General features: G+C 37.5%; 1 protein-coding gene across 3 annotated transcripts in view; it reads right to left on the reverse strand.

The window, feature by feature from the left end:
- Window positions 1–17574, reverse strand: part of LOC128659933 (oocyte zinc finger protein XlCOF6-like) — a 94553-nt gene that overhangs the window by 18380 nt on the left and 58599 nt on the right. Inside the window, exons 3-4 of one of the 3 annotated variants that reach the window (XM_053713523.1) lie at window positions 6040–6155; window positions 1347–5126 (exon numbers count right to left, since the gene is read on the reverse strand). In XM_053713523.1, coding sequence (XP_053569498.1) covers window positions 2773–5126; window positions 6040–6058 — 2373 coding nt within the window. In that variant the 5' untranslated portion in view covers window positions 6059–6155 and the 3' untranslated portion in view covers window positions 1347–2772. Of the gene's footprint in view, window positions 1–1346; window positions 5127–6039; window positions 6156–17574 lie in introns of those variants that run through there. The other 2 variants (XR_008402488.1, XM_053713524.1) reach the window with 2 other exon arrangements.

Below are 17574 nucleotides of genomic sequence, written 5' to 3' on the forward strand. Positions count from 1 at the left end.
TTTTTCTCTGCTTTTTGAAAGCACATCAGGGAAACTGCAAGAGGGTACAATTGTACATTTCTCTGCTTGTTCTGCAGGAACTCCTCATAACAGAGGAGAGATCGGTCCTTCTTTTAATTTTAGTCGGCGGAATGAAGCTTTCATTCCATGCCAATTCTTGGCCACGCCTCCTCGATATTTAGAGCGGCGCCATTTTTAGTGGTTGCTGAGCCTGCATATTTAACTCTGCCTCATTCTCCGGCATGAGAACTGAGTGGAGTTATTGTTCTGTCTGCTTCGAATAAATTAAAAGCAAACAGATGTTTTAATGGGGAGAGTTGTAAATTATGTCCCATTCTAAGTTATTTTTCCGTTTAAGAGCAAAATTTGATTTTTCTTTTCTTTGCCTTATCTGCAATGAGCTTTGCTTGCAGTATGCTTATATGCAGGTACTTATTAGTAACTTTTTTTGGAACAAAAACGTTCATAATGTACCGTAAATATTTAAGTATAATGGTTTCTGAATTACCTCATTTCTTAAATAAGGGGCTTATGTTCTAGGTTGAAACAGTGGTCTGTTCCTAGGAACAAATATTTATTGGATTGAGGAACATATTGTTTTTATTAAGCTCAATTGTCCCTCTAATTTAGAATATATTTTTAAATTAAGATATTCTTTATTGGAGCCTTTTGCTTCTAAGAAAAAAATTAGACAGTTTAAAACGTCTATGTTTTCTGTACCTCTTTGTTAGCTAAAGCTATTGAATGTACTGATCAATCTGAGCCTTATGTCTCCCAGGATGATGCTGAGAGGAATTGGGCTTCAATATACTGAGAAGCACTTATCATAGAAGAAAAATCCAGCACAAACTTCACTACCTCCATAGAAGGCAAAGTTTGTAAAACTCAGTTGTGGATGTGGGTGGGAGGTGTATTTATAGGCATTTTGAGGTTTGGGAAACTTTGCCCCTCCTGGTAGGAATGTATATTCTATACATCACTAGCTCATGGACTCTTGCCAATTATATGAAAGAAATATAATTATTTTCTCCCCTATGTAAATCAAACATACAACTCCTAACACTGGCATATTAATATACACTGGGGGTGCTTTGGAGGTGAATGGTTGTGTTAACTGGTCAGTATGAGGACAGATTTGTATAATCCTGTGTGGATTCTATCACATTTATATGAGTGAAACTGACGTGTACATATATAGAGGAACAAAGGCCAGCAGGAGAGCACTTCCAATCTGGCGCTTTTATAACTGGGATTTAAAAAGTATTATTTACAATAACATCCTTTATGATGCTTCTATTTAGAGAGTATGTCTTAGGAGCCCACCCAAATAACTAGACATACTATCATTCAGGTGGAACAAGAACTGATTTTATTGGAAAACACACACTCCTTTTATACACAAAGCTCATCTTGATAAGACACTGGACAATCCCACAATTTTCCTGTTCCTCCAGACAGGCTGGCACCTGCCATTTTAAAGCTCTCGACCCCTAGATGCCACCGTCCAAAAAGCGACGTGATTTGTTACTGGTGACCGGAGATACAGTCCGTTGAATTTATGGGGGTAGAATTGTTCCCAAAGGAACTCCCCTCCGGCAATTCCCCCTCTTGTCCACCCTGGGGGCTACCAATCCTCAAAAGAAAGTCAGCGGGTGTCCTGCTGTTCGGGTGTCTGTTGTCAAGGCGGCCAACCGGGAGTTCCAGAAGCCAGGCCAGCCCAGGAGGGTTTTTCCGAACAGAGATCAGCTCTTCTCTGACAAAGTACTCATCAGCAAATAAATTAAACAAAAGGTCTAGGAGATTGTAGTTGCTCTCCGGAACCCAAATCCGCTGAGGAACAGAAGGGGGTGAGGTGGTAGGAGTTCAACTCTTGCGGCCTGGCAAAGCATGGCAAAACAGTAGATAGCAAGAGACAGCAAGATCCCGCTAGCCATGAAAGTGCCAAATCTGTTGTGACAAGTAGTCATGCAGGCAGTAGGGGGGGGCAGCCTTGGCTGTCTGGTATCCATGACATCTTCCCCCCTCCAGTTTGGCAGATCTCGCTAGACCCTTAACGGGTATATATACACACACCTTTCTGTCAGTCTGTCTACCAAACTGTATATATCTATCATCTCTCTCATCTATCTTTGCTGTGTGTGTATTAAATTAAACATTATAAACACTCAATCCTTTAATAACAGACCAAAAAATTGTAAAATATATTTTATTAAAGGGACACTCCGGTCAAAATTTAAATACACAGATGAATTACATCTTTGAATAAAAACATATTTGCAATAAACACATATTGCCAAAAATGTTTCTAGTAAAAGTTATCACTATTTTAGTGATAATATTTTTCTCTGCACATGCATGTGTATCATAGCTAGATACTCTCAGTGCACCAGCATTTTAAACACTACAGCTGCTCATAGCATCAGTGGGTCTTGTATCATGTCAGCAATGAACAAATTGAGTCATTGGTAAAAGCACCTTAGGCTCTCTGAGCAAGTGCTGTGTTTAAAATACTGGTGCACGGGGCATACTTAAATACACTTTTGAAACAACTATAACTTATTAGAAGCATTTTTTTAATACATGTATATTACAAAAATGCTTCTACTCAAAACTGAAATGCATACACGTGGATTACAATTTTGGCTGGAATGTCTCTTTAAGGTCATGTGAGGCCACACCCCTAACCACATCCTCAACCACGCTCATTTGCAAAGTGTCGGGAATCGGCTATGTAAAAAGGTAGCAAGGTAGAAACCCTATTTTCTAAACATGTTAAAGGTTTCTTCCCTTGTGAATCCTTTCATGAGTTTTCAGATAACTTATTTGTGTAAAACGTTTTCCACACTCTGTACATGTGAAAGGCTTTTCTCCTGTGTGAATCATTTTATGAGTTTTCAGATTACTTATTTTTGTAAAACGTTTTCCACACTCTGTACATGTGAAAGGCTTTTCTCCTGTGTGAATCATTTTATGAGTTTTCAGATTACTTATTTTTGTAAAACGTTTTCCACACTCTGTACATGTGAAAGGCTTTTCTCCTGTGTGAATCATTTTATGAGTTTTCAGACTACTCATGTGTTTAAAACTTTTTCCACACTCTGTACATGTGAAAGGATTTTCCCCTGTGTGAATCATTTCATGAGTTTTCAGACTAATTATATATGTAAAACTTTTTCCACACTCTGTACATGTGAAAGGCTTTTCCCCTGTGTGACTCCTTTCATGAGTTTTTAGACTACTTTTTCGTGTAAAACTTTTTCCACACTCTGTACATGTGAAAGATTTTTCTCCTGTGTGAATCCTTTCATGACTTTTCAGATAACTCTTTAGTGTAAAACATTTTCCACACTCTGTACATGTGAAGGATTTTTCTCCTGTGTGAATCATTTCATGAGTTTTCAGAGTACTCATTTGTGTAAAACTTTTTCCACACTCTGTACATGTGAAAGACTTTTCCCCAGTGTGAATCCTTTCATGAGTTTTTAGACTACTTATATGTGTAAAAAAATTTCCACACTCTGTACATGTGAAAGGATTTTCCCCAGTGTGAATCCTTTCATGAATTTTTAGACTACTTATATGTGTAAACATTTTTCCACACTCTGTACATGTGAAAGGCTTTTCTCCTGTGTGAATCCTTTCATGAGTTTTCAGATTACTCGTTTGTGTAAAACTTTTTCCACACTCTGTACATGTGAAAGGCTTTTCTCCTGTGTGAATCTTTTCATGAGTTTTCAGACAATTAATTTGTGTAAAACTTTCTCCACACTCTGTACATGTGAAAGGCTTTTCTCCTGTGTGAATCCTTTCATGTTTTTTCAGACTACTCTTTTCTGTAAAACTTTTTCCACACTCTGTACATGTGAAAGGCTTTTCTCCTGTGTGAATCCTTTCATGTTTTTTCAGACTACTCTTTTCTCTAAAACTTTCTCCACACTCTGTACATGTGAAAGGCTTTTCTCCTGTGTGAATCCTTTCATGTTTTTTCAGACTCCTCTTTTCTGTAAAACTTTTTCCACACTCTGTACATGTGAAAGGCTTTTCTCCTGTGTGAATCCTTTCATGTTTTTTCAGACTCCTCTTTTCTGTAAAACTTTTTCCACAGTCTGTACATGTGAAAGGCTTTTCTCCTGTGTGAATCCTTTCATGAGTTTTCAGATTACTCTTTAGTCTAAATCCTTTTCCACAGTATGTGCATGTGAACGGCTTCTCCCCTGCGTGAATCTTTTTATGAGTTTTCAAATTACTCTTTTCTATAAAACATTTCCCACACTCTGTACATGTGAAAGGCTTTTCTCCTGTGTGAATCCTTTCATGTTTTTTCAGACTCCTCTTTTCTGTAAAACTTTTTCCACACTCTGTACATGTGAAAGGCTTTTCTCCTGTGTGAATCCTTTCATGTTTTTTCAGACTCCTCTTTTCTGTAAAACTTTTTCCACAGTCTGTACATGTGAAAGGCTTTTCTCCTGTGTGAATCCTTTCATGAGTTTTCAGATTACTCTTTAGTCTAAATCCTTTTCCACAGTATGTGCATGTGAACGGCTTCTCCCCTGCGTGAATCTTTTTATGAGTTTTCAAATTACTCTTTTCTATAAAACATTTCCCACACTCTGTACATGTGAAAGGCTTTTCTCCTGTGTGACTCCTTTCATGAGTTTTCAGATGATTCATTTGTGTAAAATATTTGTCGCACTCAGTACATGATTGTGGTTTCTCACCTGTGTGAATTTTGTGGGGTTCTATTAGATGAGACTTCCATCTAAAGCTTTTCCCATATTCTGTAGATTTGAAAGGATCCTCCTTTGTATGACTCATTTGGCTAGACTGTAGACTTTTCCCTTCTTTATTATGTTTTGAAAACTCAGTAAATGTGTGTGGTTTATCCTGGGGGATAAGCATTTCACTAGATAAGGCATTAATGTTGTCCTCTTGTTTGATGACTAAATGACTCTCTGTACATAATGATTGCTGCCCAGTTCCTGCAAATTCACCATCTTCTTTAAACATCTGCTGTGATATCCCCAATGTTTGTGAATAGTCATTGGTGTCTAAGACTACTGGAGTTTGCGGTATCATTCTGATGCTTCCTGTAGTGAAGGATGGATATGAACTATTCAAGTAATTGTCTACATAAAAAGAAATGGAGAAAAAATTAAAAATGTTTATTCTTTATAATATAATCCACCTCAATAAAAAACATTTTTTATATTCAAAAAATGTCTTCCTTTTTGCATTTTCAAATTTATTTTCCTGTAAATTACAAATTAAAAAACGATGACATAGAATGTAAACATTACTACATCATAGTAACCTAAATTACTGATCAAAACAAGTTATAGGGCTGCATTAAACATGGTGCGTGTGGATAATGTTCTCTGCCAGGGAACAAGTACATCTGTATTCTGGGCAAGAAGATGGCATCCACCATCCTCATTTAACATTGCACAAGCAACTGCACATACAGCTCTGCTCAGCTCATGCTCAACCAGTTGGGTGACAACATGATGTCTTAATCATCACAGAATGATAAGTGAGATGTTTTAAGAGGGTGTGGTTGTTTGATTTTTATATAAACAGCCAAAAACTTTATTAGTTTATTAATAATAATAATAATAATAATAATAATTCACTGTAAAATTAAACACACAAATCAGTGGTGGTTCTGGTGTGGGGAACACTGGGGAAGTTGTGGGTGTTTCACACATGGGAACAAGAAAGGCATAAGTGTAGTTATGGGTGTTCCATGAGCGAGGTCAGGGTAGGGGAAGGTGGAGTTGCAGGTATTCTGAGTACAGAACCAGGTCAGGGGGTGAGGTTAGGCAGTTGATAGACACGATCTGTCTAAAAGGACAGAGGGGGGGGGGTATTATTTTTTTACCCTGATCCTCATCCCAATGGGGGTTGCTCCTTCTTTATAACGTCACTGACACAAATGTACTTAATAGATGCAGATATAAAATAATAGTTTATATTTGTTTAATGAGTGTTCTATTCTATTTTCCCAGTAATTAAAGTCAGTATAATATCTATTTTACTCACCTAACACATATGAGTTCATGCTGATAACAGGCTCCAATGTCAGTGCTCAGGAAGAAGGTTCCCTTATTCACTCCAGTTACATCAATACCTGATATCTCTCAGTGCTCTGGCCGTGTCTGTAAAAAAGCATATTAAATGGTTTAGACAGATAATAATAAATAATGGTTCTGATTAACTGTACGTATGGTATAATTAAAGGCACACATAACAGTTCATGTGATACAGATCAGCTGTTTCGGTTATTACATATGTGCTATTGATTCAGCACAAGCATTTAGTACAGTTAGCTCTGTGTGTGTTACAGTTGCACCTTAAATATGAATCTTTCCAGATCTATACAACATAATGGTAGAAAATCTATTTAAGTGGGGCCCTATCACAACGTTACAAATATATTATAATCTTTATTTTCTATCATTTATATGAAACAATATTTTCTCCTGAAAGAAATGTTAAAGGGACACTGAACCCAAATTTTTTCTTTTGTGATTCAGATAGAGCACAAAATATTAAGCAACTCTCTAATTTACTCCTATTATCAAATTTTCTTTATTCTCTTTGTATCTTTATTTGAATTGCAAGAATGTAAGTTTAGATGCCAGGCCATTTTTGGTTAACAACCTGGGTTGTCCTTGCTGATTGGTGGATAAATTCATCCACCAATCAAAAGTGCTGTCCAGAGTTCTGAACCAAGAAAAAAGCTTAGATGCCTTCTTTTTCAAATAAGATGGCAAAAGAACGAAGAAAAAATGATAATAGGAGTAAATTAGAAAGTTGCTTAAAATTGAATGCTCTATCTAAAGCAGGAAGGAAAAAATGTGGGTTCAGTGTCCCTTTAAATATCAGTTGTTAAAGAAACAAGCACAGAGGTGAGAAAAGTGTTAACTAATACAGGAAATACAATAGGTAGGGAAACTAAACAGGCTAACGTAGGCCCCCCTCCACTACTGAAAGAGGAAAAAACACTAGAGGATTACTTTGCAGAAAGTTGCAGTGATATACAATTGATTGATTTTAAATGACCAATTGTTTGATTTGTTTGTTCAATTACAGTTTGTTAAATGGTTTTTTTTTTTTGTATTTTTTTTGGTAACAAAAAATGAGACATGTGTTAACAGTCTTTCACGAGAAAAACATCAGGTGTGATGTATTGGTTTTTGAGAATGTATTGCTTAGGATAGATAACACAGATAAAATTATAATCTGAACACGGTATGTACTAACTAGTGCATACCAACACTTGATGTACCGAATATGTAATCATCTGTATAAGACACTTGTTATGTATGTTGATGTTATCTCAATAAAAACAATTTTAACATAAATATCAGTTGTTTAAATATAAGTTAAATTGCATACTGCAGTATTGGTATTGTACTTCCTACTAATTCTCACTGTCAGACATTTTGTCATGTGCTCCACCCCCAGTCCTTTAACTTCTCTTGGTCAATACTGAGTTGTCTTAAATCACACTGCAAGGGGTGTGGGAGACATAAGCACTAAAATGTTCATTTCAATTGTTTTCTTGGATAGAGTTAAGAAAATAAAGAATTTGTGTTTACATAGCGTGATAATATAATGACATGTTCTTTTGGCAAATTCAGTCCATTTAAAAAGTCCATAAAATATAGCATTACTAAACCACAGATGCATAATAAAAATATAATGCAATAAAACTTACTATTAATTTAAAAAGAGCAATAGATTATTTTCTGATAAATGTAGTTCTGCGCCTGTACCATGTGACAGCTATCAGCCAATGACAGACTTATATTTTTATATAATGTGAACTCCTGCATATGCTAAGTAGGAGCCGTTGCCTCAGGTCATTTAAAGGCTGTGTACAATTTAATAATGAAAATAAATTACAAACAGCAAACAGTTATTTCACATAAAAACTAAAGCTAAAGGTGAAATTTCCCATACACTTTATACTATTTTATACACCGGTAAAACAAGTCATTAGAAACACATTAAAGGGACAGCAAAGTCATAATTACACTTTTATGATTCAAATTTAAACAACTTTCCAATTTCCTTCTATTATCAAACCTGCTTTATTCCCTTGGGGACCTTTGTGACAAAGCATATAATGCACTATGGTGCGCTAGCTGCTGATTAGTGGCACATACAAGCCTCTTGCCATTGGCTCACCTTATGTGCTCAGCTAGCTCCCAGTAGTGCATTGCTGCTGTTTCAATAAAGGATTCCTAGCGAATGAAGAAAATATCATAATAGAAGTCAGTAAGAAAGTTGTTGAAAATCATATGTTCTATTTAAATGATTAAACATTTTTTGGGTTTTCTTGTTTATTTAAGTAAAAACCAAATGTACAGGACACTGTCCCTTTAAGTCTGTGATCATGTGACAAACAGCAGCAGCTGAAGGTGCAGAATACACTCACTAAGGTCTTTACTAACAACAAGAATCAGTCACAGATCAGTGGGATAAACGTTCTGATGATAAACAGGTGCAGCTAATAGAAATAAGAAATGTATTATAAAATAACCGCATTAGAAATAAAATAATATGCAGATCACAAGATATTTATGATTATATCAGTATATGTGATGAGACTGATACAACAGGGCCATAAGTGATATTTATTACTGGAGCAAATAGCAGCTTCACACTAATATTAAATGAAAAATTGTTTATCTGGGCTCCACAGTTAATTATAAACCTATAGGGAAATACAGGATTCTAATTGGCTGAAACTTAAAAATCTATTGCTCATTGGATAACAGGAACAGCCCCCACAAGTGTATTATTGGACAGACCTCCTCAAGCTTGAAAATATGGTTTGGTTCTGTTACAAACATTAATTTTACAAAATACTATAAATCATTATTAAATTAGGCTTTTTAAATAAAATAACTTAATGTTAAATTCATTAACACAGCGTGAAAAATATAGAAAACAAATGCAATAAGTACAGTTGAGTTTTTTTATACAAATACAGTTTCTTATATAAAGTGAAATATTTTATCTTTATCATAACAAAATACAGAACAATATTTTCTCATCATTATATAAAACACAACAGTGTGAGGCTGTTAATAAAGATTTATGTCAGGGTTTGCATATTACCGTTTAGCAGAAGCTCTGTAAGTATGAAGTCTCTCTGGTTCCTCCTGTGATATCACTGAGTGTTACACAGATATTTATACTAATGTGGGAGGGTCACCTTTCTCTGTGTGACTCACATGAGTACAACTTGTCAGTTGGGAGACAATGAGAGGGTCACACCTGGACTTTTGTTCTCATATAGATGTCTATTGTCCCCTCTGGTGTCACATGAATACAGAGTCCCTGCCTCCCCCTCAGCGTGCGATTATCATATGGATAAGTAAGGAGGAAATAAACTGTTTATTTAAATGTGAGAGATTATTCTGTTGTGTCCTAAAATATCTCAGGATACAGCATTATATTATGGTTTACTGATGGAAATTGTTATTTCTTTCCTAAGATATGGTGAGTTCACGGCTTCATCATTTACTGTTGGGAATATCACTCCTGGCCAGCAGGAGGAGGCAAAGAGCAATACAGCAAAGCTGTTAAAGCGACACTGAACCCAAATTTTTTCTTAGAGCATGACATTTTAAGCAATTTATCTAATTTACTCGTATTATCAAATTTTCCTCATTCTCTAGGTATCTTTATTTGAAATGCAAGAATATAAGTTTAGATGCCGGCCATTTTTTGTGAACAACCTGATCTTGCTGATTGGTGGATAAATTCACCCACCAATAAAAAAGTGCTGTCCGGAGTACTGAACAAACAAAAAAAAAAAAAAAGCTTAGATGCCTTCTTTTTCAAATAAAGATAGCACGAAAATGAAGAAAATATGATAATAAGAGTAAATTAGAAAGTTGCTTAAAATTGCATGCTCTATCACGAAAGAAAGAAACAAATGGGTTCAGTGTCCCTTTAAGTATCACTTCCCTTCCCACAACCCCCAGTCATACTCTTTGCCTTGGTGCATGGAGGAGGTGAAGTTTTGGTGTCTGAAGAAAATTGGATTACTTTCGCTACAAGCAAGATTTTATCTACTTTAGAATGCCAGAGTAGGTTTACTCTGTTCTTTCCCCTTTTTCAAGGATTAAGTCTAGCCATACTCCAACGTTAGTCTCTTCAGTAGGGCAGTGGTGGCTTTAAAGCAGTTAGGAACTTGTAAGGTGGGCCTTGCTGCATTTTCCTAACATTTTGCTGCCCTATTTTAGAAAGCCAGAGTAGGTTTACTCTGTTCTTTCTTTTTTCCACAGGTCTCTGTAAGGAGTGGCGTACTTTCATACCGTGTGAGTCGTCTGACTGCCTGACGGCTAGAATGCAAGTAAGTGCCTTTTGTTTTCGGGGGCTAGGAGGCTGGCACTGAAGGGGTTAAGGACCCTCTGCTTTTTATGTGGGACAAATCCTTTATGGATGGTTAAGGCAGTGGGCAGACACATTAATTGGATGAGACTTGGAGACTTAGGGGTTAACCTCCTTCACAGCAAGGAAGGGGTTAACCATCTACCGGGCTCAGATCTATTTTTTCATATATAATACTCTTGGCAAACTCTAGTTTTCTAGATGTTTTAGAGTTGGAATATTTTCTGTAGCGGAGTGTTTTAGAACATTTCATTAGGGTTAATTTCTACCTCATTTCTATGTTTTTAATATGCAGGACCTTTGTCTTTTTGGCAGCCCCTTTAGGTCCCATTTAGTGTTAATTTGAAGAGTTGTCTGAAAATTGAACTAGGACAAGGGACTGATAGGAGAGCGTGAATGGCGCCATTCCTATGGGGCTGCGCAGGTGTTCAGTTTCTCTCCGCTTTTTCTAAAGAGCATCAGGGAAACTGCAAGAGGGTACAATTGTACATTTCTCTGCTTGTCCTGCAGGAACTTCTCATAATAGAGGAGAGCTTGGTCCTTCTTGTTTTAATTTTAGTCGGCGGAATGAAGCTTTCATTCCATGCCGATTCTTGGCCACGCCTCCTTCTCCATAATCAGAGCGGCGCCATTTTTAGTCGTTGCTGAGCCTGGATATTTAACTCTGCCTCGTTCTCCGGTATGAGAACTGAGTGGAGTTATTGTTCTGTCTGCTTCGAATAAATTAACGCAAACAGATGTTTTAATGGGGAGAGTTGTAAATGATGTCCCTTTCTAAGTTATTTTTCCCTTTAAGAGCAAACTTGGATTTTTCTTTTCTTTGCCTTATCTGCAATGAGCTTTGCGTGCAGTATGCTTATATGCAGGTACTTATTAGTAACTTTTTTTGGAACAAAAACGTTCATTATGTGCCGTAATGTTTAAGTATAATGGTTTCGGAATTACCTAATTTATTAAATAAGGGGCTTATGTTCTGGGTTGGAACAGTGGTCTGTTCCTAGGAACAAATATTTATTGGATTGAGGAACATATTGTTTTTATTAAAGGGACAGTCAACACCAGAATTTTTGTTGTTTAAAAAGAAAGATAATCCCTTTATTACCCGTTCCCCAGTTTTGCACAACCAACACTTTTATATTAATATACTTTTTACCTCTGTAATTATCTTGTATCTAAGCTTCTGCTGACTGCCCCCTTATTTCAGTTCTTTTGACAGACATGCAGTTTAGCCAATCAGTGCTCAGTCCTAGGTCACTTTACGTGCATGAGCTCAATGTTATCTATATGAAACATGTGAACTAATGCCCTCTAGTGGTCACAATGCATTCAGATTCAAGGTCTAAGAAATTAGCATATGAACCTCCTAGTTTTAGCTTTCAACTAAGAATACCAAGAGAACAAAGCAAAATTGGTGATAAAAGTAAATTGGGAAGTTGTTTAAAATTGCATGCCCTATTTAAATCATGAAAGGATTTTTTGGATTTGACTGTCCCTTTAAGCCCAACTGTCCCTCTTATTTAGAATATATCTTTTAAATTAAGATATTCTTTATTGGAGCCTTTTGCCTCTAAGAATAAGTTTAGACAGTTTAAAATGTCTATGTTTTCTGTACCACGTTGTTAGCTAAAGCTATTGATTGTACAAATCAATCTGAGCTTTATGTCTCCCAAATCTGTTGGAACTATATTGGTAGTGGAAGGCATATTTGTGCATGTAGCGTCTTAAGGGTTATGCTGCCTGACTGAAATGTGAAGCTGTGCAGTGTGTGAGTTTGCAACAATTGTTGCAATATGTGGGGTGGGGACTCTTACCTGTTATAAAAGTGCATGGATGCTGGAACACTTCCTCTTTCTTGTCTGTAACTGCTGGAGAAAGGTTTTTTCCCCGCCCATCCCTCCCTTGTTGCTAACATGTTTGATATTTTGTTGCAGGAAGGGGGGCGGCACTGAGGGAACAGCTGCCATTAGGGTGGTTTTGTTAGGACTTTGGCAGGGGCATGCCTACTCAGGCTAGCTGATCTTAAGTCCAAAGTGGTAATTTTTAGCTCCACATCATGGGCGTATGTTGTGCGTCTTACGTCTAAATGATGACCTTTATGGGTACGGAGCAATTTGCTAGCATAAGAGTAGAAACCATCGGCTGGCGTGGCGGGGTCCCGGCAGAATAATTTTTATGGTTTCCGCGAGGGTGTGGTCGAGCTAATGGGAGGGGCATGATGTTGCAAGTTGCAGCTTGTAACGCCTCTCCCCGCGGGCCTGCTGACCTAGAAACCCCTTGTGGATGATGCCAGCCTCTGAAGGGCAATGCTCGGCAGGAGCATTGCAACAACCAATCCGGGCCGGTGACCTCACTACGCTGGTTGTATATATATATATACTAAATTATGGTTAGGCTTAGAATATAGTTTAGCCTCAGATGCCGCCACCCATATACATATAAGCCTTAAGCTTCTCAAGTTAATAAGTTTAGAGTTTGCCTGGTTCTGTTTAATAAACGCGACCTTGCTTCACGGTCTTATACCTCCAAATATGTGTCTGTGTTTTTATTGGGTAAGATGGGAATGAAGTCATGGCGATTTGACCCTTAAGAAAAATCACTTCAATCTGTGCTTAAAAGGGACACACTACTCCAGAATTTTTATATTTTAAAAAGATAGATAATCCCTTTATTACCCATGGCCCAGTTTTGTATAACCAACACTGTTATATTAATATACATTTTACCTCTGTGATTACATTGTATCTAAGCCTCTGCAGACTGCCCCTTATTTCAGTTATTTTGATAGACTTGTATTTTAACCAATCAGTGCTAACTCATAACTAACTCCATGTGAGTGAGTACAATGGTATCTATATGGCTCACATGACCTAGCACTGTCTAGCTTTTAAAATCTGTCAACATGCACTAAATTCTCTGCTGAGCGGGTCGGTTTTTATTCCACAGCGCATCGGGCCAGCTGTATAGTCACAGCCCGGCCCGACTGCGCCATAACACTAAGTGCAGCTCGCTCCTGCTGCAGGAGCGAGCTGCACTTGTTACTCTGCCATACGGTTCCCCTACAAAGCAGCCATGTCACGTAACACACAATACTTGCAGCTATACAAATGGCATGAGCAAGACACCATGGGGGGAGCTTTATAATATTGTCAGTAATTAATGCAAACGTCAGAATTCACACACTGGTAGCGCCAAGTGCAAACACCTTGCACATCAATAGAAAATAAAATGCAATGCATGTGCTGGTGTCTTTAGTACTAGATACAGAACTGCACAATGTCAGACCACACACAGCCCAACCACTATAGTGTATTGTTACACTGAGATATTTCTGTCACAGCCTCAGTCCCCATACATAATACTATAAGTGACATTGTGCAGTTCTGTATCTAGTGTAACACTGAATAATGAAAGAAATATTAGGTTTAATGTCCCTTTAAAACTGACCCTGCTACATATCTGTCCCTAGTTAGTCTGAGCAGGGGTGATAAGATCATGTAAAACAATACAAGTGTTGCTAAAAAAACTAATATAAACCCTTTGTCTACTCAGTAACAAGGTCAGATTGACTCCTACAAATAAGGCAAACTATGTGGGGTTATTAGTTACTGTGCACCCCTCTGCGCTAGCTACTGTGCACCCCTCTGCGCTAGCTACTGTGTGCCCCTAGATAAAGCAGGGCTGATAATGTTTGCTTTGGGGGCACAGTGTGTATTAATTCTTCACTAACAGAGAGACACACAGTGTGTATTAACCCTTCACTAGCACAGGGAACAGCACAGTGTATTAACCCTTCACTAGCACAGAGAGCAGCACAGTGTGTATTAACCCTTCACTAGCACAGAGAGCAGCACAGTGTGTATTAACCCTTCACTAGCACAGGGAACAGCACAGTGTGTATTAACCCTTCACTAGCACAGAGAGCAGCACAATGTGTATTAACCCTTCACTAGCACAAAGAGCAGCACAGTGTGTATTATCCCTTCACTAGAACAGAGCAGCACAGTGTGTATTAACCCATTCACTATTATTATTATTAACCCCTTCAGTAGCACATACATCTGTAGTGTATAACCCCTTCACTAAGAAATAGCTGCACAGTGTGTATTAACCCTTTCACTAGCACAGGTAACAGCACAGTGTGTATTAACCCTTCACTAGCATAGGGAACAGCAGTGTGTATTAACCCTTTCACTAGCACAGGGAACAGCACAGTGTGTATTAACCCTTCACTAGCACAGGGAACAGCACAGTGTGTATTAACCCTTCACTAGCACAGAGAGCAGCACAATGTGTATTAACCCTTCACTAGCACAAAGAGCAGCAAAGTGTGTATTAACCCTTCACTAGCACAGGGAACAGCACAGTGTGTATTAACCCTTCACTAGCACAGAGAGCAGCACAATGTGTATTAACCCTTCACTAGCACAAAGAGCAGCAAAGTGTGTATTAACCCTTCACTAGCACAGGGAACAGCACAGTGTGTATTAACCTTTCACTAGCACAGAGAGCAGCACAGTGTGTATTAACCCTTCTTTTTTTTTTTTTTTTTTTTATTTATTTAAACAAATACATCAAAAAAACAACAAACAATAATCAACACATAAAACAAATTACATAGAACAAATTTCCCCAAAGTAGCAACAAATTTAAATCAAGCCAGTTACCAGTTCCCAAATGTTTTCATTTTCCTTGTCCCTGTCCCCCTATCCTCCCCCATCAATTTCACAAATACTAACTATAAAAAAAAAAAAGAAAAAGGGAGCCCCTCCCCCAACTCTCACACACTCCACTCCCCCCTCCTCTCTCATCCCTTCTCTACCATCTACTGTCTTCCTCAAGTTATCTTTAGATTAATGATTTGCTCTATATAGAGTACCGTACCCTCGCTTTGACAGCAGACAAATTCTCTCCAATTCTTGAGAAAGGAATTTCCTCTTCCCAGACTTAGTTTAAACTCAAAGGCTGCCTTTATCATTGAGTCAAGCAGAAGATTTTTCACTTCCCTCATGGAGGGGGTTTTAGAAGTTATCCAGTATTTAAAAATAAGTGTCCTCACTATTATTATTACCGTACGTATGAAGTTTGCTAAATTTCCCCAAGAGCTATGACCAACCAGAAAGAGGATATAGTCCATTTCCATGTAAATCCTTGATTTCCCTATTAAAGAAAAATAGTACTCTAACTTCGCCCAAAATTGTTTAAGTTTAGGACAATCCCATAGCAAATGACCCAAATTAGGATCTTGGAAAGAACATTTAGGACAAACATTAGTAACCTCTTTATTCCATTTGGCCACCCTACGCGGGGTTAAATAGTCTCCCTGAATTAATCTAAATTGTGATTCTCTATAATAAGAAGCCGAAAAAAGTCTTTGAGTAAGTTTAAGACTGTTAATAAGTGCTTTTTCTAAATCCGTTGTGTTAGTTATTCCATCCCACCGTTTAGCTAACTCCTGTGACACATCCTTTTCTTCTAAAGATAGAAGAAATCTATAAATATTTGACAAAAGCCTTTTCTCTGATAATTTAGCATTAATAAGAGGATGGTCCTCCCAAATACGAGGAGAAATTCTAACAAGACCAAGAATATAACTCTTAATTTGTAAGAAATAAAAAATATGTTTTCTCTGAATTCCGGGAAACTTTTTTTGAAAATTATCAAATACATATACTTTCTGCTGGTTATAGTCATAAAAATCACTAACAATCAAAGGATTAGCCGGCGACCATCTTTCATAAATAGCCGTCATATTACCCAGCGGAAATCGGGTATTACCTTTTATCAGTAGCCATTTAGAGATATTCAGTACTAAGCCCAAATGTTTAGATAGCTTCCTCCAACACAGCAATATATCCTTAAATAATGGATGGTCAAAAATGACCCTACTGAGCTCCCTATTGGTAGCAAAAAGAACAAAATTCAGGGAGAGAGAAGAACAGACCTGTCTTTCTAAAGACTCTTCTGAGTATATAAAAGACCGTTTTAACCAGTCTACTGGAAATCGCAAGATGGCGGCCTGATTATACCATTCTAAATTGGATAATTCTAGACCTCCTTTACAATACGGTTGATATAACCTGGCTAGCTTAAGTCTAGGTTTCCTTCCGCTCCAAAGATAGTACCTTAATGCTTGATTAAAGCACAAAAGATCTGTCTTCTTAATTAAAAAGGGGAGCATCCTTAATGTATACAACATTTTTGGAACAATAAACATTTTAAACAGGGCCACTTTACCAGTCAAAGAGACTGGGAGTGTAGCCCAAGATTTCATTCTCTCCTCAGTGTCTCTTAAAACCATGCCAATATTGTCCCTATACCAATTAGCCGGATTGGCAGAGATCTTCAACCCTAAATAACTCAGAGTCTTAGTTTCCATAAATTGATAGGTTTGGAGGTCTTCTTTATCTTGTTTTAACCAAAGGATCTTAGATTTTGCAAGGTTAATCTTATAACCTGACACTAAACTGTATTGATCCAGTAACTTCACGATTTCTTCAACCTGCTTTTTTGGGTTGGATACATATAGTAGGAGGTCATCCGCAAATAATGCAGTTTTAAATGTCTCCTTTCCTATGTTAATTCCGATGAGCAAATTCCTTAATCTAATAGCTAAGGGCTCAATAATAAGATCAAACAACAAAGGCGACATAGGACACCCCTGTCTAGTGCCTCTTGTCAAAGAAAAAACATCTGAGATCCCATAATTTATCAAGATAGAAGCTTTAATATCTGAGTAAATGTTAGTCACAAAATCCCCAAACTGCCCCACAATCCCAAACCTCTCCAATACCTGTAAAAGGAAGGGCCACTCCACTCTGTCGAAGGCCTTCTCTGCATCCAAGGATAGCAGGAAGGCCTCCGGCAGAGCCGAGCGGCCCCCCCATAATGACAAATTACATGTAAAAAATTTCTTATATTGAATTCCGAGGCCCTGTCCATAATAAACCCCGCCTGATCCTGGTGAATTATCCTAGGGAGAATTAACTTCAACCTATCGGCCAGAATTTTCATTAAGATTTTATAATCCACACCCAACAAGGAGATTGGTCTATACGAGGCAATATCCGACGGGTCTTTGTTGCTTTTAGGGATTACAATAATATTCACTCTTTTAAAGTTGTCTGATGTTTTGGGTTGGATACATATAGTAGGAGGTCATCCGCA

Source organism: Bombina bombina, chromosome 5, assembly GCF_027579735.1.
Source record: "Bombina bombina isolate aBomBom1 chromosome 5, aBomBom1.pri, whole genome shotgun sequence".
Lineage (NCBI taxonomy): Eukaryota > Metazoa > Chordata > Amphibia > Anura > Bombinatoridae > Bombina > Bombina bombina.